At 35.5% G+C, this 24,703-nt stretch overlaps 1 protein-coding gene across 1 annotated transcript; it reads left to right on the forward strand.

Annotated features, from left to right (window-relative positions):
• Nucleotides 1–219: 219 nt before the first annotated feature.
• On the forward strand, nt 220–24,243 carry B4GALT6 (beta-1,4-galactosyltransferase 6). The gene is made up of 9 exons (XM_084509696.1): nt 220–364; nt 11,197–11,313; nt 11,675–11,788; nt 15,392–15,516; nt 15,993–16,109; nt 17,364–17,551; nt 18,178–18,300; nt 19,293–19,394; nt 20,556–24,243. Exons 1-9 carry the CDS (start codon nt 250–252, stop codon nt 20,701–20,703), a joined length of 1,149 nt encoding a protein of 382 aa, XP_084365822.1. The 5' UTR covers nt 220–249; the 3' UTR covers nt 20,704–24,243.
• Nucleotides 24,244–24,703: the final 460 nt, after the last annotated feature.

Raw genomic sequence — 24,703 nt, forward strand, 5'->3', positions numbered from 1 at the left:
GAGGGGAGGGGGGGAGGGAGGAGGCGGCGGCGGCGGCTCCGGCCGCCACCTGCTCGGCAGCGGAGGCGCAGCGCCAAGGCGGGGGCGGCCGAGCCGGCCGCAAAGGGCCGCTGCCCTTCCTCCTCTTCCTCCTCTTCCTCCTCTTCCTCCTCTTCTTCCTCCTCCTCCTCCTCCTCCTGGGCACCGTCCCCCGCTGGCGGGGAGGCGGAGGGGGCGGCCGGCTGTGCCCCAGGGAGGGAGGGAGGAAGGATGCCCGTGCTCCGCAAGGCGCTGCGGGTCTCCAATCGCTCCATGCTCGCCTTCATCTTCTTCTTCTCCTTCTCCACCTCCTGCCTCTACTTCATCTATGTGGCCCCCGGCATCGGTGAGTCCTGGGGGGGGGGCGGGGTGCTCCCCTCTGAGGGGATGAGGCGGGAGGGGGAGGTTGGGGGGGGGATCCGCGACCCCTCAGCATCCCCTGGGCACCCCCAGGCACCCCCAGCCGCCTGCCCCGGCTCCTCCCGTGCCCCCCCCCCCCGCTGCTGAGGGCTGCGGGCGGCCAGCGGGGCGCTGCCGGCCGGTGTTCGCCTGGCATCTTTGTTCTGCCGGCTCCCAGCGCTCTAGAAGGTTCAGCTGCCGGCGAGAGGTAGGTCGGTGCCGTGGTAATAAAGCAGGCGTGGATGGCAGCTGGGAGTGGGTCAGAATACTTGTCGTGTTCGTCTGTCACCGGGACGGGTCTCTCCTCGCAGGCTTCCCCGCTTCCGAAAGCGCTGCTGCAGCGAGCGGGGAGACGAGCTGCGTAAGAAATGCTGCATAGGGTAACTGCGAGCCTGGGCCGGGTTTTAAAAAACACACATCACAAAGCACCAGTCAACGTGCTGTTTGCTTAGGTCACTCGTATGTTGTTTCTGGGAGGGCATCGGGCTTCTTCTCACTGAATGAGCCTTTCAGGACAAGTCAGCGTTCGCCCTGAGATAATCTGTGTGGTGCTCCATATTTCACTGTGTTGTGTGTCTGTTGGCTAGGCTGTGCTTGCCCTTTTTCCCAAGGAATGTTGACACTTTCTCCGGCACTTCTGACTCCCAAAGTATCTGTGTAGCCATCTCACTGTATTGCCTCAGCGCTTAAAACTCCTATCTGCAGTCATTGCAACGAAATGTCTGTCCACTCTGCTTAGGTGGCTGAATCCCTGCAGTAATTGTTTCCTGCTGACTGCTGTTTAGCTTCCTCATGTTCATAATCTGTGTAGCTTTTAAACCACTTCAGGGTGCAGCTACTTCACCCGTACTTACCTAATTCATTCCTGTGATGGAATGATGCTGCTAGGGTCCATTTAGACATCTTAGTTCTCCAAGACACTAGTGTAATATCATAATAGACTGTAAATACAACCACTTGGCTTATGGTTTAGAAAACAAAGTGCCATTTCCACGTTTTTATAATAGAACTATTAACACACATAATAGGTGTAGCTGGAGTTTTACTGCAGAATCATTTAAATGTTTCTTCTTCACTGGATATTGTCTTAGCAGCATTTGCACAGTACCTTGTTCAGAGTCAGATCCTCTAATAACTAGACTCTCTTAACTGACTTCATTTTGCTATTGAGTTAGATGTTTGTTCAGTTTTCTTTGTACCAGCAGAGAAATGAAAACAACAGAATGCACCAACAGAATTCTTGGGGTCGGTTACTTGGGCCTGATGAACATTTAAAAACAAAACACACCATGCTCACCAAAACTGGTCTCTCTTGCTATCTGAGATGTATATACTGCAGTCAGCCCTTTCAAGCTGTAGTTTTACAATACAAAAACCTTCAGTAGTTAGATAAGTTTGTGAGATTACAGCTCGTTCCAGCTCCTGTTCAATGGCATGCTGCCCTGTGTATGCAGTTGTTGTGAACTAATCCAGCTTAAACAAATAAAAACCCTACAACATTTTGTCTCTGATACTTCTCAAATACAGTTCAGAATGCTGCTGTCCTGTGCCGGTCTTACTGGGGTAGTGAACATATAAAATGGTAAAGGAAAGGGCAATAGGAAATCTTATGCTGCTGATCTAAGTGTGTCAACTTGCAGACGTGATGGTTTCCCAGGAATTTGCTCCTGGAAATGTTACTGTGTACAATAGAGAGAAAGAAGATCAAATACTGTCCTAAAATAAAACCCAACAGCCACCCTGGCAATTTTCTTGGAGGGGAATTGTGTAGGTCAGCGGTATGCTGGAAAGTGGGAGAAGAAGTATAAGTGGGTTATGGTGCAGAATGATTTCCTGAAATGCCAAAATGGAGTGAAAATTTGAATTCTTACTGGGCTGGTGGGGTGGAGTTCCCTCCTAGCATGCAGTTCTTGGCTTATCAAAGAGAGATGTCTGCACAAGGAAGTCCTTAGCACTATGAGAGTTTTCAGAGAGGCTAGCACATCGTCTCTGGCTTTCATGCCCATTAGAAGACAGTATTGCTGCATTTTGTAATGAAACTGCAGGTTTTGTGAATTTGAAATACTGCTAATTTGTTCAGAGGGAAAAATCTCAACTGCTTATTTTAATGTTTTTAATTATTTCTAAATTGTAAATATTTGCACAGTAATTATATGTATGTCACTTCTCTTTTTTTTTTTTTTTTTTTTTTTTTTTTTTTTTTTGTAGAAGGTTCACAGAACATTAGTTCTTTGGGAAATAGGAACGTCTGTTATCCTGTGTATTTCAGAATATGGGGGAGGAAAAGCATTCAAAGTTCAGGGTTTTGGTTTTGAGACTAAGGCATATAATATTCCACATAATATAATACAGGGCTTATGTGGTTGAGAAGAATTCATGTGCTATGTTTTTCCTGCAGCTCCTTTCCCCACTTCCCCAAGAACAGAAGATAGGGTGGGGTAGAGATGGCTGCAACCTTACCTCAGCACCGCCTCTCTTGTTTTGGTAGTCAGAGGAGCTTGAACACTAATGCAGATTGATCTGTGAGTGCTGATTAGAGAAGAAAACTACTTTTTCTGAATGGATGTTTAAAAACAAACAAACAACTAGAAGGATTAGGTAGCAAAATGAAATGGTAGAAAAAAATCTAAATGTTTAAAAATTTCATTTTAATGTGTAAATGAGACTTCTGTGCATTAGTCTCATGTATCTGATAGAAGGAAGCATCGCTTTGACAGAAGGACCATTTTTCTGACAGTGTTCATCTGGTGCTCCTTCTCCAGTACTTGAAATAGAAGATACAAGCTGAAGACACTGATTTTGAATTAATTAATGAAGATGGCATGTGATTCTGAAACTTCCTTGGAAGTTCCAATTATCTCTACATATTGCAGGTAGAGTCTGAGGAACCTACCTGAGAGCTGGAATCTTTGGCAACAATCGATTCTTATTCAGTGTTGCAGATACCAATACAGATAAAAGCATCTTTAATAGTCAATGTGTGGTGGTGCTGACAGCTATTCAAAACACATTTAGCTTCACATTTACATCATGGAGTGTCCCCAAAGATGAGGAGAACTGGACAAAGTTGGAAGGCTGTGGTAAGAGCATTAAGAGAGAGCATTTACTGATCTTATTTCACTGCCAAGGCAATCTGAGAATTCCCAAAGACTTTTTTTTCTTAGTAGGCTTTTCAATATGTCTATCAGCATCATAACTGAAATCATGCTGGACAGTATAACTGGTTTCAAAAAACAATCTGGGTTATTTTTTCTGTCTGGCTCCAGCAGAGGACTTTTACCAGCACCTTACAGCTCTCAATATGGTAGTGAACTGCAGTCTTGCTTGGCCAAGCGCACATGGTAGTGCTTGTGAGGACTGGTTCGGGAGCAGTGCAGGGATCAGGGAAGATGCAGTCTGGTTTTGGCATCAGTAACCAGAAATCCTGCACAATGGAATGAGACAGGATAAAAAAACAGCTACTGTTTTCTCTTTCCTGGTCTTCTGCTTATCTTATTGAAACCTTATGCCTTTTCTGGCAATCCTAACCGAGGGGCAGCTGTGCTGGCTAGGTGGAACTTCAAAACATCTCCATCAGTTTCAGCTCACAAATTTGATATTGTGAAATTGATATCACATTTGATATCTTTTTTTTTTTTTCTCCTATTCTGTATTAGGAAATCATTTTTCTAGTAGGAAAAGATTATATCACTCCTTCTGAACTTAAGCAGAAATGGAGGAAAGAGCTGAAAATGCTTTCCGCAAGATAATTAGTAGCCGGTGCTTCCAGGTGCACAGCCCATAGATATGGGTACAGCCTCTGTGTTAATGTTCTTTTTCCTGACATCCTTTTTTTTTTTTTTTTTTTTTCCCTGATATTTCCAAAGGCTTTCTGTTTCTTTCTGTTTGATCACAGAACAATTTAGATCAGCAGGGACCTCTGGAAGTCATCTGATCCAACCTTCTGCTGAAAGCAGATCCTATTATATCAGGTTGCTCAGGACCATGTCCAGTTGAGTTTTGCATATCTCTAGGAATGGAGATTCTGCACCACCTCTGGGCAACTTTTTCCCATGTTTAAAAACACAGAGAAAATTGTAACACATAACTGGAATTTCCCATCTCGTGTCTTGCGTTCATTGTCTTTTCTCTCTTCTCTGTGTAGCTCCAAGAAGTGTTCAGTTTCATCTTCTGTATGCATTTCCACTACAGAGCTTAAGACAACAAAAAAATCACTCTCCCCATAGCCATTTCTACTTACAACTGAACAAACCTATTTCTTTCATTTTCTTCTTGTAAATCACGTGCTTTCCCCTGGACTTGCTCGGATATGTTAATATCTTTCTTTTATTGGAATCCCCAAAGTAGCTGGAATACCTAAATATGGTTTTCACAAGTAGCTGGATAGAGGAGAATTGCTGCTCTTGAACTTGGGGCTATGATGTTTCTAATACAGGGCAGCATGCTGTTGATTGTGTTTGCTACAATGATGCACAGATGAGTCTGACTTTTTTTTTTTTTAATAGAGTGTGTGTCTTCAAGGCAGTAAGTTTAATACAGCTCAAGGGCTGCACTGAAACAGGAATAATACAGCTAGTCTGTTTAAAACAGAATAAATCCTTTGTTTGTCTTCTCTATGCTGTGTGAAAGTGTCATCTGATAAATGGATGATGGGTGTTGCAGGATGTGGTAGATGTTCGCATTTCTTTTTTTTTTTTTTTTCTGCTGGCTCCTTTTACTGCTTTCTAGGAAATCCTTCTTGCGGGTCTCTTACAAGTTTCTTGAATGAGTGAAACTTTTCTATCCCTTTGCTTCATTCTTTCTGCAGGAAAATGCCTGTGCTACAAACATGGTTGGAAGCTATTTTTGGCTTTACTTAGGTCCATCTGTTATCAAAGGCTTCATCTGGAATAAATTATTTCAGAATTAGCTATTGAATTATTTTTGACTTGCTGCATAATTGGCTAATAGGATGAGATTGGAGAGTAGGTAGAACAACAGAACAGAGTATCCTGAGTTGGAAGGGAACCACGAGGATCATTGAGTCCAACTCTATAGCAAATATGTTAGAAGTTGTGTTGAAGATTATATCAGGTGTCACAGTGTCACACTTAAAATATTGCTAGAGAAAGCTTAATTATTGTTCGTTCTTCACCCATAAGTGGAGACTTGACCAATGAGATTTCCTCTTACTGGCTCTGATTAGTGGTTAAACTGACAGCTATTCAATCCCTCACAGCCAGAGGACTCACCAATTAGGCATATTCTTTGTGGCAGTGAGTATGCAGACATTGTCTGGAGTATTGAAAAAACACTGCCACTAAAACTAATTTGAAGCCTCTCTGTTATAGCCGATACAGATTTGTCCATCTGCACTGTCTGAATGATCCCTATTAACCTCCAGACACATCTGTAGTTATTCATATTTCCAACAGATTGAAGTGATCTGCACCTTTCTAATACGTGTTCCCTACAAGGACGTATTCATACACAGACTCAAAAGCAGTCTCCCCATGCCCATGAAATAAGTTTGGAGTTATTGTTAAACTGCAAATTATGCAAAATTGGTTTTAAAGATTCAGCAATAAATCAAGTCAAAAAATGGTTTCAAAGCATACACATTTTTGCATTTTTCTGATTGTTTCATGTGCTTCAAAAACTTCTGATTAGCAACAAACATAACAATAAATAAAATCTTATGAATTATTTAGTCTAAGTTGAACACTTCTCTAGAATTTATCTATGCTCTCTGTAGATTTCAGTTTGCAGACAGGAACTAGTTTCCATCAGTCTCAGCTTGCTTTGGTTATTCTCCTTTACTTCAAAGTTATTTATTAAATCTGCTTAGTTATTTATTAAATCTGCTTTAAAGTCTCTATTTGTAAAAAATATTCCTAGCACCTCAATTCTTGACTGTGATGTTTTAGAAGCCATCTTAAATTGAATTCTCCTTACTATATATTTAGATTACTGTTTAGAATTTAATCTGAACCTTGAGATGAGAAGAGATCCACATGAGACTTGTTCTAGGAAGCTGTGAAATGATTTCCCATTTACCGTTACTAGTTGAGATCTTTCTGTTAAGCAGTTTGAATCCATCTCTCTCTTTTTTTTTTTTTTTTTTTTTTTTTTTTTTTTTTTTTTTTTTTTTTCAGTGTATTGGATGTGCTTTTTGGAAGCCCTATGAAAACAGCTGTTGACTAGCAAATGTGTAACTTTGGAGGAAAAGGCCATTTGGCAAGACCTGTTTCCATAAAGCAGTGTCTATAACATTTTAATTTTTGCAGTGTTCCTGGATTCTCTATAAAGTATCCCCATCTGAGCTTTTCAATATATTTTTTTTTTTTCCTGAAGATGAGTGTATAATGTTGTTGGGGTTGCTCTGTTCGTAACCTTCTTGTATTTTAAGTATTGAGTGTTAACTTTTTTTTTATTACTGTGGAATTGTACTTGAAATAAGGCTTTTTTATTATTTTATGATAAAGTTTATGATTTCAAAATGAAATGTGTAATCTCCAAGTCTGTTCATCTTTTACTCTTTGGTATCTTAAAAGTCATAGTCTGTGGTCTCATTAATGCTTTTCTGACTGTCTTGCTGAAATAATCGCAGCGCTATCTTCTTCCTTCTGTTCTTCAGAATGTCAGTCATTAGCCCAGGACTTCTGATGACTGACCTGTGGAGGTGCATCTCTGATCACTGATGTAGGTCTGGATCAATTGTCAGTGAAATCTTTATCTGAACTAGGTATGAGTTCTTGCTCACACTTGAGATTAGGTGGAGCATTTTGTACAGTATTTATTCCAAGGCATCTGCACTTCTTATAACCATGCACATTATGTGACAGCCTGGGTTCTATACATTTCTTGAGTTAGGAGTGCAGTTTCTTGTTTACTATGGACCATGTTTAGTGAAATAAGGAGAATATGAAGAAAACTAGTTGTGAGTGGTTACATTGTGTTTTGTTTGATTAAAACTGAAAATTTTACTTCCTGTTATGTGCATCGTATTTCATGGTAACAGGCATGGTGATTGGTACAAATGCAGCAAGATAATAGCTGAAGGAAATCTTCATGACAACAAAGGCAGTGTTTCTGGAAGCCTGTGCCAAGCTCAGGGAGATAACCCATATTCAAGTACTACTGGCAATTGAAAAGAGGATTGCCGTGGAATTTCCCAAACTGTAGTCCTCGGTATTCTGCTCTCGGTCTTGTTCTCTTAACATGCTTGCAGGAAAGACTTAATTTTCTCTGACATTTCTTGCTGTTGTAGTTTATCTGGAATGCTTTGCTGTCACAGCTGGGTGATCTGACACGTAATGCTCTTTTATGCAATGCTCTTTTACACAGGCCTTTGCTGACAAACCTGTGCTAATAGAGCAGATTTATTTTTACGACTAAGTTAATATCTTTGATTTCACATGATGCTCTTAGCTTCTAAAGTAATTAATTGGCAACTCAAGCATCTGCCATCACTTGAGCAGCTGTTGAACAGTAATAGATTATAAAGTCAGTCAGGCAGTGGCAAGGTGCGGTGCTTTATCAGTTTTGAGGCTGGATACTGCGTAGGTTTTCTTTTGCTTTGTGCTCTAGTGCATCTATGAATAGATTAGCATAAAAGAGAGACAGCTGGGATATTATGCTAAGATAAGGTGTTGTTGTCTGTTGCAGACCAGCTATGCCAATCAGAAGGACTGAATTATGAAAGATACATTGACACACAATATTTATTTTTCAATAGAAGAACGTCCTGTCACATGAGGGTGTGAGGGAGAGGTTACAGTTCTGGAAGATTAAGTGTGATCATTAATTTGATAGTGGAAACTATGGGCCCTGCCCAGATTTGTTGCAAGGAGTTCTCTGGTATAAAGAACAACTGCTGGAGTATTATCTTTCAAGTAAAGTGTTATCTTTATTTGCGGTAGACTCTCAAGCAGCTGCTACAAAATGTGTAGAGTAAGTGCATAGAAAGGAAGATACTGCATTGTGTTTATGTATTTGGGTGGAAGTTTATGGTGATTTGGCAAATGGATTGGCCAGAAAGATGAGGTGTTGAATTGGCATAGACTCCAAGAATAGCTTGATTCAAACATGGCAAGGTTAGATCTTCCTATTAGCAAGTGCAGTTTAGGACAAGGTGGCAGCAGGCTTTGCCTGGTTGTTTTTTGGATCCTATCTGTTTGTGACACCTATTTTTTAGAGAAATATCTTTTCTAGCTTTGTCTGTCACAAAGGTCTGATATGTTTGTTCTCATTTTTCTCCTTTTCTGCAGAAGCAGCAAGTTCTCCTTCATAAACGGGCTTTCAAAAAGGGGAGATATAGGTGATTTTGCAGAAAATCTGTTCTGTCAAGGTTTATGTCTGCCTTCTCATCTGGTCTAGCATAAAGTTTCTATAGGAACTGAGGGCAATTATTGGCCCTCTTAACTTTTCTGTGGACTTGTTTGAAGGTCTTAGTCTTAGTTCTGTCCTTAGTACTGTGTCAGGTTCCTAAAACTACAGCAGTAGTCTGTTAGGAAAATATTCCTTCCATTGACTTCTGGAGCAAATATTTCCTTTCAAACAGGAGCAATACTGGAGAATATGCTTGCTGACTACAAAGTGTCCATAATTTCTGTCGCTGTTTGTCTAATAAGTGACATATCTCTGTATAACAGCTGAAGTGCATGCGCTTGCTGGGTTTGATAGCAGCCAGAAAAAATAAAAATAAATCCCAAGGCTAATGAACATGTAAGTAGAAGGGAAAGCACCGAAAGCACCGAGCATTACTGTTAGGAAAGGTGATATTCTTAGGAAGCTTGAGGTTGTGGTGCTAATGGGGAAAAAAAAAAAAGAAAAAAAAAGGATCAAGAAGAAGCTAGTGAAATGACTTATGGGCTGTCTGAAAGAGGTCTAAGCATAGAACTCTGGGGGCACGCAATACTGAGTCTAATAGTCTAATATATACCTATAAAAAGGCTCTTAATTTTGTCACAGCTTAGTAAATGGGTGTCGCAGTTAATGCTACATTGCCATGCTGCTTATGTTCAGACAGTGGTCATAGGTGTATGAAAACATCTTTTCTCTTGTAAAATCATAATCTGTGTTTCATTGTATAAAGATGTATAAGGTTGCACAATAACTGCTGTGGAGAAAAACAGTAATTTGACTTTGGGGAATAATTCTGGGAATGGACACCTCTGAAGGCAGAGCTCAATAAAAGTTTGAATGTCTTGAACTCTTGAAGAGTATTGACTTGTCTATTCTTGTACCTATCAGAGTTGTAGATCTAGCTTATATTGATTTTGTTTTATTTTGTTTTATTTTGTTTTATTTCCTGTTGCCCAAAATACATTTAAGTGAACAGTTTCCTACTTGCAACAAAAAGTGGTTTGTCTAGAAGCGTTGGTGACTTAATAGCAGAAATACACCCTGATGTGAGTCAGGTTGTACTTTAATTCAGGTTAAAACTGTGCAAAGAACAAAGTTGGATGTATCCTGATGTTCCGGGTCTGGCTTGGGTGGAGTTACTTTGTTTCATAGCAGCTCATATGGTGCTATCTTTTGGATTTGTGACCAAAACGATGTTGCTGAACACCAGTGTTTTAGCTGTTACCGAACAGCTTTTGTACAGCATCTAGGTCTTTTCTGATTCCCATGCTGTCCTACCCCCAGGCAAGTAAGTTTGGGATGGGTAAAAAGTTGGGAGGGGATGTAGCTGAGACAGAGAACCCATAGTGACCAAAGAGAGGTTCCATACTATATGATGTCATGCTCAGCAACAAAATTGTGTCCCCTTCACCCTGAAGTAGTGGTTGCTGACAGAACATTACTGGTTTTGCATCATTTTTTTATTTTTTATTTATTTATTTTTTAATCCCTTCACTTTATTAAACTGTCTTAATCTTAACCCATGAGGTTTTGCTTTCCCACTCCCTTGCTTTTCTCCTTCCATTTTTTTCCCCATCCCACTGGGGGTTAGTGAGCGAGCCCCTGGTAGGGGCTTACCTGCCAGCCAAGGTCAACACACCACACCTGATAAATGGGAGTTAATGTTATGTCTCTGTAAACCTGCTATTCTGTAGTGTTAGAAAGTCTTCCAACTTTCTTTCTGTTTAGGACTGAGAGTTGTATTGAAATCAGATTTGGAGCTTTGAATAAAGGGCTGAGAGAGAGGAATATTTCATAATGTTGCTATGAGTATTGTAATTACTCAGAATGTTGATTTACTTGTGTTTGATGCCTATAATAAATATTTCACATCATTATCAAGCATTAATACTTTAAGATTGCCAGTGATTTGTAGCAGTTGTATACTGAAACAGCTGTTGGGGGTTGAAAGCAGTGCATTTTGATTGAAAGTTGTGTTAACTAGTGAGTTAACAGTTCTTTGGGGGCAGTTCTCTGGGACTAAGGAATTTCTGGATTTTTTTTTTTCTATCCAGTGTTTCTCTGATGTATGTATTTATGCATGTATGAGAGATGGATGCATAAGCATCTCCATATGAGAACATTTTTATTGGTAAATGCAGTTGATTCCCTGTACTGGTAAATGCTTTTGGTAAGCTAAAGAGAAATGAAAGTGTCATATAAAATTTATATTGACTTCTTATAGTTTTATATAGACCTGTGACTGAGTTTATAGTATTCTCGTTTTGTTGCTGTTACATTTCACTCTGTGGTTCTTCATTCTGGAGGATTAATGCTCACTAGCCATGAATTCAGACCGAGTAGTAAATACTGAACATGTTATAAATAGATGTTAGAATAATTTGGAAATACCTTATTTTAATTCAAAATTTCAATTGCCTTTTGTTTTATCAGCAAACACATATCTCTTTATGGTGCAAGCTCGTGGTATCATGTTGAAAGAAAATGTAAAAACAATAGGACACATGATCAGATTGTACACTAACAAAAACACTACGTTGAATGGAACAGGTAAGAATATTTCTTTTTTAATTTCATTTTAGAAGAGCTTTTTGGGATGCAGGGGGGAAACCTACACAAAACAAACCTTAAAGACATAGCTTGATCATGAAAGCCGAGACACAAGCACTACTTTTCAGTAACTAGAGAGAAGACCAAAGAGTTACTGTATATCAGTTCACTTTAGTAGGAAAAATGTCATAGCTGTAACAAAGATACCTTAATTGAATTACTGTTAATGTGGTAAAAAGTTATTTAATCATGCTGCATGGAATTGGCTACTTACAAAGTCAGCGTTGTCACCTGTCTGATGATATGTTACAAAATCAGTGGATAACTTTGTTTTTTACAAAAGTCAATTCTTCTTTTTAAGATTATCCTGAAGGAAGCAATTCTAGTGACTGTGTTGCTCAAACAACAATGTATCTTCCAGAAAACTTCACTTACTCTCCTTACCAGGCTTGTCCAGAGAAGCTGCCTTACATGAGTAAGTTTTAAATTGACATTAATGTTTATCTGGTAAATTGGATTGTACTTAAAACAAAATGTAATTACTTTAAAAAAGTAATAAAAGTATGTAACAAAACTAAATTATTTCAATAGTAAGAATTTTAGTTACCCGGCTTTGGGAATCAAATAAAAAGTTCTGACAATATCAACTCAGTAACTGAAGAAAAGGGATGGTTATTGTACCAGTTGAAAAATGTGTATAAATTAGTATTTCTTGGGATACTTTCAAGGAATCTGGCAGATGAATTCTGCCAAATTAGTTAATTCAAAACTGTACTAGCTTCCGCTAAACTGTTTCTCTTGTGTGTTAGTTTACTGTCCAGAAGTGGAGGGATAAGGAAAGTCAGTTGTTGATGAGTCTAATTTTATCACATAATCTTAAATCACTAATGCAAAAGTGTTTGCACTGAAGTGTATTCAGAATTGCCAGAATAGAGACTTCCATTCTACTTTGCCATCCTTCCTATAAACCTCATTGGCTGTACGGAAATCTACCAGAATTTGCCTTCATATTACTGCTCTCTTTTTCATCTTTTTTTGAGTGATCTCTTCATTTGTACCGTGTTGTGCTGAATTTAATGAAAAATTATACTTTTAATAGACAGTAATTCACTGGATAAGTTACCATTCAGCAAGGAGATATATATCCCACCCTTTGGTTTTCATGCGTCACTTTTTAATATCTATCTGTGTATAGTTCTATAAATAGAACTTCTTTCAAGGTTATCTAATATAATGAAATGTTGCAGATGGTCCTGAGATGGTCAAAGAAAACAGCTTGTTGAATCACATATATTTTGACCTACCCAGTCATCTATGGTTGTTACAGAAGTCAACTATATTTCTTCACATGACTAAATTCAATTTGCAAAATTTGTATCCTGGAATGAGAATGGTAAAATCATATTTTGTCCCAAGTACATGTGCTCTTAAAATATGAGTAGCTAGTGGCTTCTGTATGACTCAGTCTTTCAGGTTACAATGCACTGGTTGAGCACTGCTACGCTACTTCATAACTGGAGCAAGATACCTCTACTTCAACATAAAAGCAGTATGAAAGAATTTTTCATATCTTCTGTAATTCAGAATCAGTATAATTTTAATACTGGCTTGACATGTAAATGGAATGCAGACGAGTTGTTTCAGCTATATGAAATAAAACTCTTACGTTAAGGTCATCTCAATTTTATACTAGTTTGCAAAGGTCACTGCAATTAGAAGTAGTGGCTCTTAGTGAGCTATAAGAAATATATAGATCTTTAGTATGATCACCTCAATACCCTGGGATTAAATGTACCTTAACCATTATAATGAATATTAGAATTTAATATTAATAATTATAATAAATATTAGTATTTAACAAATAATTTTCAGTGGAAGTTCTCCAGAACTTATAGATTCTAGTGTTCCATCAGGTGAATGATTGAGATTTTCTTAATATTCAATCTGCATTTACTCCCCTCTGCCTCCTTCTACCTACCCCCCACATCCAAAAAAATCGTTGGATTTTTCCTTGTGCTTCGTGATGCTTGGACAAGAGTTGGTTGCCATCTGTATAACAAAATATTGTGTTTAGGAAAAGACAAAGTTTTTGTCGATCTTCTTATTGGTAGATAAACCAATTCTTTCAGCCTTTCTAGACTGCGTAGTTCTAAAACTCTTGTGATTCTTGATTTTGTACCATAGACTTTCTCTAATTTGATTTCCTTTTGAAACATCATACCCAGCTAAAGCCCTGGTAGGACTAAGGCAACAAAACAAACCAGTAATTACCTTCTCTGTCTTTCATACAACAGCTGTTAATGTATTCCAGAATGAGATTTGCCATTTTTGTGCAATTGCATTACAGTTTATTGTCTCATATTAATATGCAATCCATTAGAAACCATCAAAATCTCTTTATGCATACTGTAGCGTGGCCAAGTATATGCTGTTTTGTATGTGAATGTTTCATTTCTCCTAAAGTAACAATCCATAGATACATTTATATATTTAATTTCACTCGGTTTCAATACGTATCCCTAATTTGTTGATTTTTATTTTTTTTTTTGTCCAGATTCTGTTCTTCATAATGCTTTCTGCTTCCTTTGCTTTATTCTTTTTGTTTCTTTTCAGGTTTTATAAATAAATCTGTTTTTTGTTGTAGCTTGACAGTAACGGAAGTAGTGAATACTAAATGCAGATCTTTCCTTCTTCTGCACTCCCCACCAATGACAATGAAACACTACAGATACCTGTTCACCCTTCTCCTGCGTACTTTGATAGTACCAGTGTTTCAGGATCTACTATAGTTTACTATACTTTTTAAGCAATCTGGAGAGAATTTAGTCATGTTCCATAAAATTAAAAGTGTCCGCCTTATCTAAATATTGTTTAACTAGTCCTGGCTCCTACATTTTTTTTTTTTTTTTTACATTTAAATATTTCTCATCATCCAGTGGTCACATCTAAGACTAAGATCTTAGTACTTCACATCTTCGTACTTCACATTGTGTATTTTGTGTATTGTTTGATTCCTTTTGTGGTGTAACAATTGATATTTATTTTTATTTTTTCTGTTAGATTCTTTAACTCAATTGCATGGTTCTTGATGCTTCTCTGTCTCTTGATAATCGAAATTGATTTGATACTGTAACTAACAGTTATTTGTTGTATTTTCCAAAAATTTAAATCTTTCAAAAGAGTCTAGGTAGCTAGTCAATTCAGTATTACAGCATCAAGCAATTACAAAATGTTTTCCTTCTTTCCATGAAAAGATCTCTTGCATGTAGTTGCAGGGGAGAAAATGGTAACAATTTATTTCATCGTCCTTAAAATTTCAACCTTTACCAAATACTTGAGTTTAAAGACAAAAAATAAAGAATGTTTTATGGTATCTGTCAGAAAGTTATTGTAAAATCTTTATTTGACGATCTAGTATTTTCTTGTAATAAGTACTAACCTGATTTTTTTTGCTACCATATTGTAGTCTGTATTCAATATCTTGCTGAAATCCTCTTTGATCAGTATCCATTTGCAAATATTTTTCCTGTTGGGCTAATCAGTTCTATCAGTGGTAATTCTCAAATCTGTCCACTTGCTATAAATTGGTCTGATACAGTCAGTGGGTGAAGTCTGCATATGAAATAAATATATAGAATTTAAATTGCTGGATTTAGAATGAAGGTTCTTTTTAGAAGAAGTGCAGGCAGAGAGACACCTAGAATTTGAATGTCAGTTTAGTAGTGCAGATGAATTGGAATTGTTAACAGTAGAAGTAGAAATAGAAGGTGACTTTTTTTTTTTTTTTTTTTAGAACTGAAATTGTCTTGTTCTTTGTCTTCTGAGATGAACATTTTGCTTATGGGATTAATTGAAGGGATTTTTGTATTGGGAAATACTGACATTAATTCTGTAAAAGCTTAACATTAAGAGGATTCTATGAATTGTGTGTTGTTATTTTTTTTCTCTCTTTTTTTTTTTTTTTTTTTAATCTATATTGTAATGTAAATCAAATTTCCTGATTCTATTTGCCTGTGATAAATCTTTCAGAGTTAGATCTTAATTGAAATTAATTAATATAATTTTTTCCTCTATTTAGGAGGCCTTATTGATGTCAATATGAGTGAAATTAGTTTTGATGAAATTCAGCAGCTATTTTCAAAAGACTTAGACATTAAACCAGGAGGACACTGGAAACCAAAAGACTGTAAGCCACGATGGAAGGTGAGATATTTTTTTTGCCTTTTTTTTTTTTTTTTTTTCCTATTTGTATTCAACAGTAGTTAGCAATTGTAAGCACTCAACCTTTTACTGCTATAGATTTATATAACATCTTGTATACTATATTGTATCTATTGTGCTGTGTTTAGGAAGACACTAGAGCTTGTAGAAAAGCATGAAATGGTTTCCTTGTAGACATAAACTTTTCCAATGTTTGTATTGCTTAATGCAATACAAATGATCATAAAAGGAAAATCATATTTAACTTTTACGTAATAACTTTTTCTTCTTTTTTTTTTAATTGCTTGAGCAAAATTCCAAGCTGCTTTCTTAGTGGAAATGACATGTTGTAGAACACTGAGCCAATTTTAAAGTAAAAATTAAAAAGATTGTATAAGCCACAGAAGACTTAATTTGTATTAAAACATCACAATTTAAAAATGTTAATATAATAGCTTGCTATAAATAATTTTTTGAAGGTGGCAATCCTCATTCCTTTCCGGAATCGCCATGAGCATCTTCCAATTTTTTTCCGGCATCTGATACCTATGTTGCAGAAGCAGCGGCTGGAATTTGCCTTCTATGTTGTTGAACAGGTAACAACACTTATTTGAAAAGTGATTCTTTGGGATTTATAATTTAAATTTAAAAATTGTTTCACTGCCCTTCTAAGCCTTTGAGTGAAAAAGGAGAGTTCAGCTCCATTTCCAGGATTATGCTATGTCCTTTTTTCAAATGCAGGCTGGTATTTTACGGGTGATAACATGGCCTCTTTGAATCTGTTGTCTTTATAAGTTTTCAAGGTAAAACAACAACAACAACAAATACACATTTTAAGGATAAGAATTGGGAATGGTTGTTTAGGGAAAAACATTTTACAGTACATGTTCACTGGAATCCAATCAAAGACAGTAACTTTAAAGTGTGTTCTATCCAGTTCATATATATGAAATATAGTGGTGGTGTTGATCCTAAAAAATTACCAGCTAGTACCAGCTAGAGACTAAGAGACTCTTCATAAACAGAGAGGAACGATTATGTAGGAAAAACAAAAACCAAAACCAACCAACCAAACAAACAACATAAAACACAAAAACAGCTAACCAGAAATGTCTGCAAGTCACAGTGAAGGAACAAAATAGTTCAGATTAACAGAGGAATTTGCACTGTTGTTGGCTGTAGTAGATAACCTCCCAAAGAAATTGCTGGACTTACTTTTCATGGTTTATCTTATATGATATTTTCATAAGTGAAAAGTACCAGAAAACAAATAAAAAGATCCACTAAATGGTCATGAAAAAGTTATTTAAAATGCATTTGCTATATCAAAAGGTCTTGTAAGTTGTACTGTCTTGTTAGTTCAAAATAGAAATGTGGAGATTTAAACTGTGCTAGAAATAAAAATAATTTGAATTTAACTTCATAGAAGTTTCTAAGAAATTGGAAATTCTTATATATGCTTGTCATTAATGTATATATGTAAATGTTATGAAAACATAACAATTACAGCTTGACTAAACAGTCAACTGTTTTAAGAAACAAAATATTTCTTTTTAGTTTATATCAGTATTTCTTTACCTGGTAATATAATGCTGTATTGATCTAGTGCTGTAAGTTACTAGTGCTGTTAAGTTTTGTGCAAGGTAGAAGGTTGCCTAGACTTTTAAATCACAAAATAAGAATTGATGTGGTTGGTGTTAATCAGAACTACTGCTCTGCTTAACTAGAGGAATAACAGACATCTTTGCCAATACTTTTTTAGTGCGGAAGATGATGTATTTCTCATAGTGTTGAAATTATGTCTCTTTCTTCTTGACTCTTACAATTTCTTTTTTGTTTTGTGTTTGAAGACAGGTACACAACCTTTTAATCGTGCAATGCTCTTTAATGTTGGCTTCAAGGAGGCTATGAAGGATGTTGTCTGGGACTGCATTATATTTCATGATGTAGATCACTTACCTGAAAATGACCGTAATTATTATGGGTGTGGAGAAATGCCACGTCATTTTGCAGCAAAGCTGGACAAATACATGTACATGTAAGTAACTAACTTTATCCAAATTTTTTCTTAAAGACTCAGAAACATTCTTGAATATTGTATAACTTTCTAGCAGTTTTGCTGGACAGATCAATAGCAATGCATTGAAAGCACAACTGTGTGTTTGTGCTTCAGGTTGGCAACCAATTAGCTGTCAAAATTTTCAGGATTTTAGATGTATTTAAAAATATATACATTAATTGATACATTACTAATTGTTGATTTTTTTATTTTTTTTTTTTTTTTTACAAATGGATAAAGAGCAATTTTTCCAGTTGAATAGTGTCAAAGTACAATAGTTTGAAGGCTTTGCTTCACAGTTCTTTCAGCTTTGAGTCTAAATCAGCCATCTTAAATATGTGGTAGATATGTTTCATGTGATGATACTAACATGAGCTACAGTCTAAAGAATACCTTTCATGCAAATGAGACACTACTGCAAATATTTTATTCAACTTCCATTTGTATTACTTAATGCCTGTTATCTGTGAACCAGTTTCCCTTAATGGATACATTCCACATCTGTCTTTAATTTAGAGTTCTTTATGTTTTAGTGAAAGGTGTTGCTCAATGAGAAGGCTACTTTCCTAAGTCCAGATAATACAAAACTTGTCTTTTGTTTTCAGTCTTCCATACAATGAGTTCTTTGGTGGGGTAAGTGGACTGACAGTGGAACAATTCAAGAAGATCAATGGATTTCCTAATGCCTTTTGGGGATGGGGTGGAGAAGATGATGATCTTTGGAACAGGTGAGTGTTCAGTGCTTATTAAGTCTTTCTTATTGTTCTCTTATATCCACCATTTGAGAGCAATTCAGCGTTTTTTGTTTTAAATGAACAAATTCTGTCATTTCTAAAGAATTCAGTTTAGTAATATCAGAAAATACTGTGTAAAAGAGTAAGTACGACATTCATTCTTCCTTCACCTCTTTTGGCCTGGGGAGAGTTAACAGTCTTTTAAGAGAGAGGTCTCTTAACACAATAACAGATATAACAACAGATAACAGTATTAAGCATATTTAGTCTAATTCCTCTAGTCTTCTGTATGTTGCTTTTTAATTTTAATTTATATTTCTGTTGCTGCTAGCATTATAGAACAGCATTTTACAGATTGTAGAGCAAGCATGTATTTATTTAATCTTTAATATCACAAGAGCAGTGTCTGAGTGATAGTTTAATTTGTAACTGTAGTGATAGTCAAAAATTGGATAACGGATGGCAATGTTTGTTGTATTACTAACTGCACACAGTAAACAATTGTAAAACATTCCAGTAGAGTTCTTAAAACAGATGTCTGCATGACTTCAAAAAGAGATGTTTTAAAGTAGTTATTTGTTTTCCTTGCTATTTTAATTGTTTTTCTTTTCATCCTGCTTTGCAATAAAGCAGGAAATACTAAATAAATAACAATTTATATTTCCCATTTTATTGGTTTTGTCAGCTTTATTAGTCACAGAATCACACATAATCACAGAATTTCTAGGTTGGAAGAGACCTCAAGATCATCGAGTCCAACCTCTGTCATTAGACTAGAAGTTTTGTTTTTGTTTTTATTGGAGATAATGTCAGTAAATGCAAAGACTTAGCTTTAAGAGATCTATTATGTAATTTTAATTTTTGTTGTAACTTATAAAAACATATTTTAACAATTGGGCTTGATGATCTTGAAGGTCTTTTCCAACCTGAATGATTCTATAATTCTATGATATTCTTTATAAAATTGTTTATTTATTGTACTGTAGGGTTCATTATGCTGGATACAATGTAACAAGACCAGAGGGAGATTTAGGGAAGTACAAATCCATTCCTCATCATCACAGAGGTGAAGTCCAGTTTTTAGGACGGTAAGAAAAATTGAAAACTAATCAAACACTACAGCTAAAGATGTAAAGATTTTTCATATATGTGTATATCTTCTGCGCATAAAATGAGCAGTCAGTGCTTCTAAGTGTTACTCCCTCTTTAGGGCTAAACTCTGTATTTTCATAAACATTATTTATTTATTTATTTATTTATTTATTTATTATGAAAGTGATAGGGTTTGTATGTCAAAAGATATTAATGTCATTCTCTTTGGTCTCTTTGGTGAAGAAAGTTACTATTCTTTAATAGTTTGGGCATTAGCACTGGGAGGGCTTCACTAGTCTTAAATATCTTGCAAAAGGAAGCAGTACAGCTGAGGAAAATGACTCCTTTGTGAAAACCAACTTTAGAACTACTCAAGGATTGATTCTTCCATCATATTTCATTATTTTCTGAGAAAACAGATCTTCTTGTTTCCTGATTATATTGAGCTAAATTTTAGTTTTGTGGTGCCTTTCTTTTGCTACAAAAATGCAAAACACGTTGATAGAGTAGAATAGCAACCAGAATGCAGCAGATGAGCTACTGTTGTAATGTAATGTGAAGAACATCATTATTTAACAGTTGAGAATAAAGCAGAAAATTGATGTGCACTGTAGACAGTAGTAAATATGTGATATGAAACTAATATATATATTAGTAACCCATGAGGGAAAACTGCTTTTTAATCAAGTCCAATTTGGATGTTCGCAAATGCAGTTATCTCAAGGATGAAATGAATTTCAGACATTTTGCATGTGTGGTGATACACTGCAAAAGTACCTAGATCTTCTCTTATCTCTATAGTGAGTTTTATAGGGGAAAAAAAAATAATAATAAAAAAAGCATGTTCTTTAAAAATTGGGTCCACAAGAAGAATATATATAAATTGCCCAGCTTGTTGTCTAGACTTAAGATGAACTTAGGTACATGTACATACAATGTAATTGTATTGTATGTAATTGTATTAAAAAACCTGGTGAAAGTGGGTGGCTTTTAAAGTTAAGGTAGGTAATTTAGTAATTTCAAATGACTGAGAGGTACTTTCAGGGTTTAAAAAATGTAGCGTTTCAAAATGAACTGTTACAGTGTCATGCCTAACATCAATGGAATGGTTTCTTGCAAATCTTTCTCATGTTTTCTTCTTCCAACTCCCTCTACAGATATAAACTTCTGAGGTATTCCAGAGAACGTCAGTATATTGATGGGTTGAACAATTTAATATATACTCCTAAAATACTTGTCAGTAGATTGTATAAAAATATAACTGTTAATCTCATACCAGAACTTGCTCCTGTTAGAGACTATTGATGGAAATGGAATGACAAAGCAACCCTACTGGAGCAAACTTTTAACACTGGAAGATACTAATAGACAGTATAGACACTGTAAAACAAAACAAAACAAAAACAACAAGAACAACAACAAAAAAACCCCTCACAACAAACAGCAGCTTAGAATTAGGGATTTTGACCATTGGATGATATGATGCATATTTGGGATGAGAAATAAAATTATTGTATGCACCATGCATTTTTTCTGAAAGAAAAGCCAGCAGCCACCACTCAGATGTTTACAGCATGAGACAACTGTTCAAGCCTTCCTCCTTCATATTCTCTATAATAACCACACAACTAAATAAATTGCAGAAAATAGACTTGTAGCTTCACTGGAAGTAAGACAGATCCTTCTTCCAAGTTTTTTTTTTTTTAAATACTAAATCGCTCCCTTCTTCCCTCCTCCCTCTCCATATTTAAATGAATGCTTTTGTTCCTTTTTAAAATGTGTTTTGTAAATATGTGATGTAAATTAATGTGTGTACATTGCTTTTAAATTGCTCAATATGCTTCAGTATGTATTTGAGTGCGTTCTCGTTTGAATTCTATTGGAATGTTTTTATTAGCATGAAAGAACAAGTGTAAAATGTAAGTATGCTTAAAAAAAAAGGTTATACCTTATGTGAAATGAAGGAAATATTAATTGTTGGCCAGCTATGACTGTAAACTGTTATACTAGTTTTGAGCTCTAGGCCTCCTGCATATCTATATAGAAGAATCAATTTCATATATATACTTGCTTGAAAGAAAGCTTTTAATTTTATTTATTGCCAGCAAAACTATATGATACCCTGCCTGCCATCTAAATCATATTTATATACATATTGCATGTGTATTATGGAAAATCTTGCAGTTGTTGTGTATTATGATCTACACAAACTCTTAACTGTTTCCGCGTGTGCCACTAGTGTCAATGTCAGGGATTTTAATGCCTAAAACAATGTGTCTGGGTGCATACAGTATTTCGGTATTGTTCTTTTTTTTTTTTTTTTTTTTTTTTTAATCCTAGTAAACAGCACTTTTATTCCTCCAAAATCAGAAGAGCCAAATATGTATCTTCATTGGAAGAATATTAAAGTTAGATTTTTAAGAAAATAATAAAACATAGTTCTAATGCTTGCAGTGTGGGATTTTCAGAAGCACAGTGTGGGCCAAATTGTTCCACTTACAATGGCATAAGTGGAACTGAAAGTAGGCCAGTCCCAAGTGCTTTTTAACATTCCACCCATAATATATCAATATAGCTATTTAAGGGCCTATTCTGGTACAGTGCTGAATGCTTTTATGATGCACTAAGTATCCTCAAGTCTATGACTTCGAATGAGATTGAGGTTGCACAGTCCCAGTAAGGATTGGTCCTGTCTGTTTCTCTATTTTTGTGGTGTTAAATGTATGAGTAACTAGCTTCTCCTTAGCTTAAAATAAGAAACATATCTTCTTATTTTCTGTTTGCTTGTAATGTTAAGCTACATATAACTATCTCACTTTTAAGTATTATCTTTTCCTATTTCTTTTTTTTTTACATTCCTTGTTAATACTAAGGAAAAGGACTGAATCATTTATTTTTTATGTTAATACAAAGAATACTGACCAAGATCTCCTAAACTGTTTTGTTTGTGACAGTTATTCAACTCTTTAGGAACCAAAGACTGACTCCTGCTCCCATGAAAAATGGAAAGCAGTATATAATAAGGATTGTTTATCCATAGAGTGTTCTGTAATAGCGTTGACAAAGAACACTAACTCATTTCTATGTGTTGCTGCCACAGATAGTGTGGTGCTATGTATATTTGAGTTTGTTTGCCATAAACATCTTTTATCTCTTTGATGTCCCAGCAGCAAATTTTGCCCTTAGTCATTTTTAAGTAAAGTTACAATCTTAGTTGTAGACATCCCAAATATTTTATAGAAATATAAGATATAATGGAAGTAGTTGAGAACAACTGAAAAGGGATATTTTAAACCTTATGGGAATTACCCTAAAATCTGCCAGTTAATATAGCATCATTTAGCAATGATGCAATGAAAATAACAAAAAGTATAAAGTGAACAGAACATCCTTCAGAAGCATGCTTAAGTGGTTTGATCACCTCCTGGTATATTTTTCTATAACTGGGTGTACAGAATATTCTGAAGAATATGGATAAGGGTAGAGATAATATGTATGTACAACTACATATTAGAGATACATATAGAGATAATAAGTATGAACAACTACATGTTCAAAATAAAATTGGTCTTATTTCATAACAGTAACACAATTCTTCAAGAACTGGTGAATAAATTTTTTAATCCTTCATATAATTTTGAAGTGATATCTGTTTTTCAGTACAAGTTCACTTACAGTTTAACAATTGTGATTATTAAACATCCTTTGGTACTGTAGGTCTTTACCATTTTCTGAAGCATGATTTGGTGCCCATTTGTTAGGCATTCTGTGAAATTGATGTGCAATTTTGAAAAAATTCTAATGCATATATATGTATAGATACATATATATATATACATACTATATTACACATATGCTGTGGCTAAACTAATATAACTTTACAGCTACAAGTGGTTAATCATGTCTGGTCTTAGGAAAAATTTGATTTTAAACCAGGATGTAAATGGATTATGACATATAGCTGAGTTCTTAAAAAGTTTACATTTTGATGCCCCAAAGTGATGGATGTTATATTATGAAATATTAATACTAACACTCCTCTCTAAATAACTTTGATCACTTTGTTGGGAAACTTTAAAAGTCACTATCTTAAATTACATCAAAATAGTGTTTGTATGCTACCTGCTTGAACTCAGTAGTATTCTTTAGTGAATTTTAACATAGACAGTGCCTTCAAACAAAATAAATGTGGTGCAGAACTAAGAGTTGTGCACATTCCTTTTGATATTTTCATAATTCTTGTAAAACATAGAGAGAAGCCGGTCACATTGGCTTTTGCTAATGGTTTTGCTGACCAGGCAAATTAAGGACGTATTCTCTTCAAGGAGTTAGAGGGAGAAGAAAGAGAAAGTATTTTTACAAGATTCTGAAAGTTTTGCAAATTAAAAAGTAAAAATATTACAAAACTATTAACACTGAAATCTGATCAATATACATGATACTCTTAAGCCCATTTCTGTATTTTAAATTTAAATAGGAGAATATAAAATATAAAATCCATTTCAAACTAGAGAATATATTGAAAAGAAAGTGCAAAATGTCCTTTTTCTTGGATCTTGCCAGTCTATTTTTCTATTATGTTTACTAATGACTGTGTTGTAATGAGTTACTAATGAGCCAGTTACTTAAAAATATTAAAAGCACCCATTGCTTATCAGCAAGAGGAAGTGTACTTAAGATTATTTTATTTGTAGAGGTATGTAAGCTAGGCTTAATGAAAAATGCACTGAAACAAATGCTGGGAATTTCCTGTGTACTATCATATTTTTTTTGTTGTTGTTGTTCATGAAAATGTTTGTACTTTTTTATCATTGTCTTTTATGAAATATAATGTTCTAAAGATTGTGTTGGCTTGTTTATTCTGAGGTTCCGTGGAAAGGTATCTTTTGTGATTTCTTTGCAGACAAAGGGCTCGTTTTTCTAGTACATAATTCCTCAAAAGGACAACAAAATGAAAGGGAGTTTGGCCATCAAATAAATGAGGCTGTGGTGGGATTGAGCTCTAGGCTAACCAATTGTTTTCCCTTTATTGGTATTCATAAGCTTTCAGCTTTTGTTTTTGTTTTCCTGGGCTAAATGACTCAGCATTTTTACATACTTTTCCAAGAAAGCATTGCTATTTTGTTCAATTTCATAATGACTTTTCTCTTGTAGAGGTGTAATTTTCCTTATATATGGATTACAAGAATGTGAAATAGGATTCATCAATATTTCTCTTAGCATTAAATAGAGACCTGGTTTTCTCTGGAACCAGCGATTGTCATTCATACCTTTTCTTTTTTATCTTACAGTTATAAGAAAAGTG

The sequence above is a fragment of the Aythya ferina genome (assembly GCF_964211825.1).
Source record: "Aythya ferina genome assembly, chromosome: 2".
Lineage (NCBI taxonomy): Eukaryota > Metazoa > Chordata > Aves > Anseriformes > Anatidae > Aythya > Aythya ferina.

Excerpts from the sequence above, each read along its gene's own strand:
- B4GALT6 (XM_084509696.1), top strand. The coding sequence starts at position 250 with ATGCCCGTGCTCCGCAAGGCGCTGCGGGTCTCCAATCGCTCCATGCTC. Across the intron at positions 11,789-15,391 it reads AGAGAAGCTGCCTTACATGA|GAGGCCTTATTGATGTCAAT; the intron begins GTAAGTTTTAAA and ends TCCTCTATTTAG. Across the intron at positions 15,517-15,992 it reads ACTGTAAGCCACGATGGAAG|GTGGCAATCCTCATTCCTTT; the intron begins GTGAGATATTTT and ends AATTTTTTGAAG.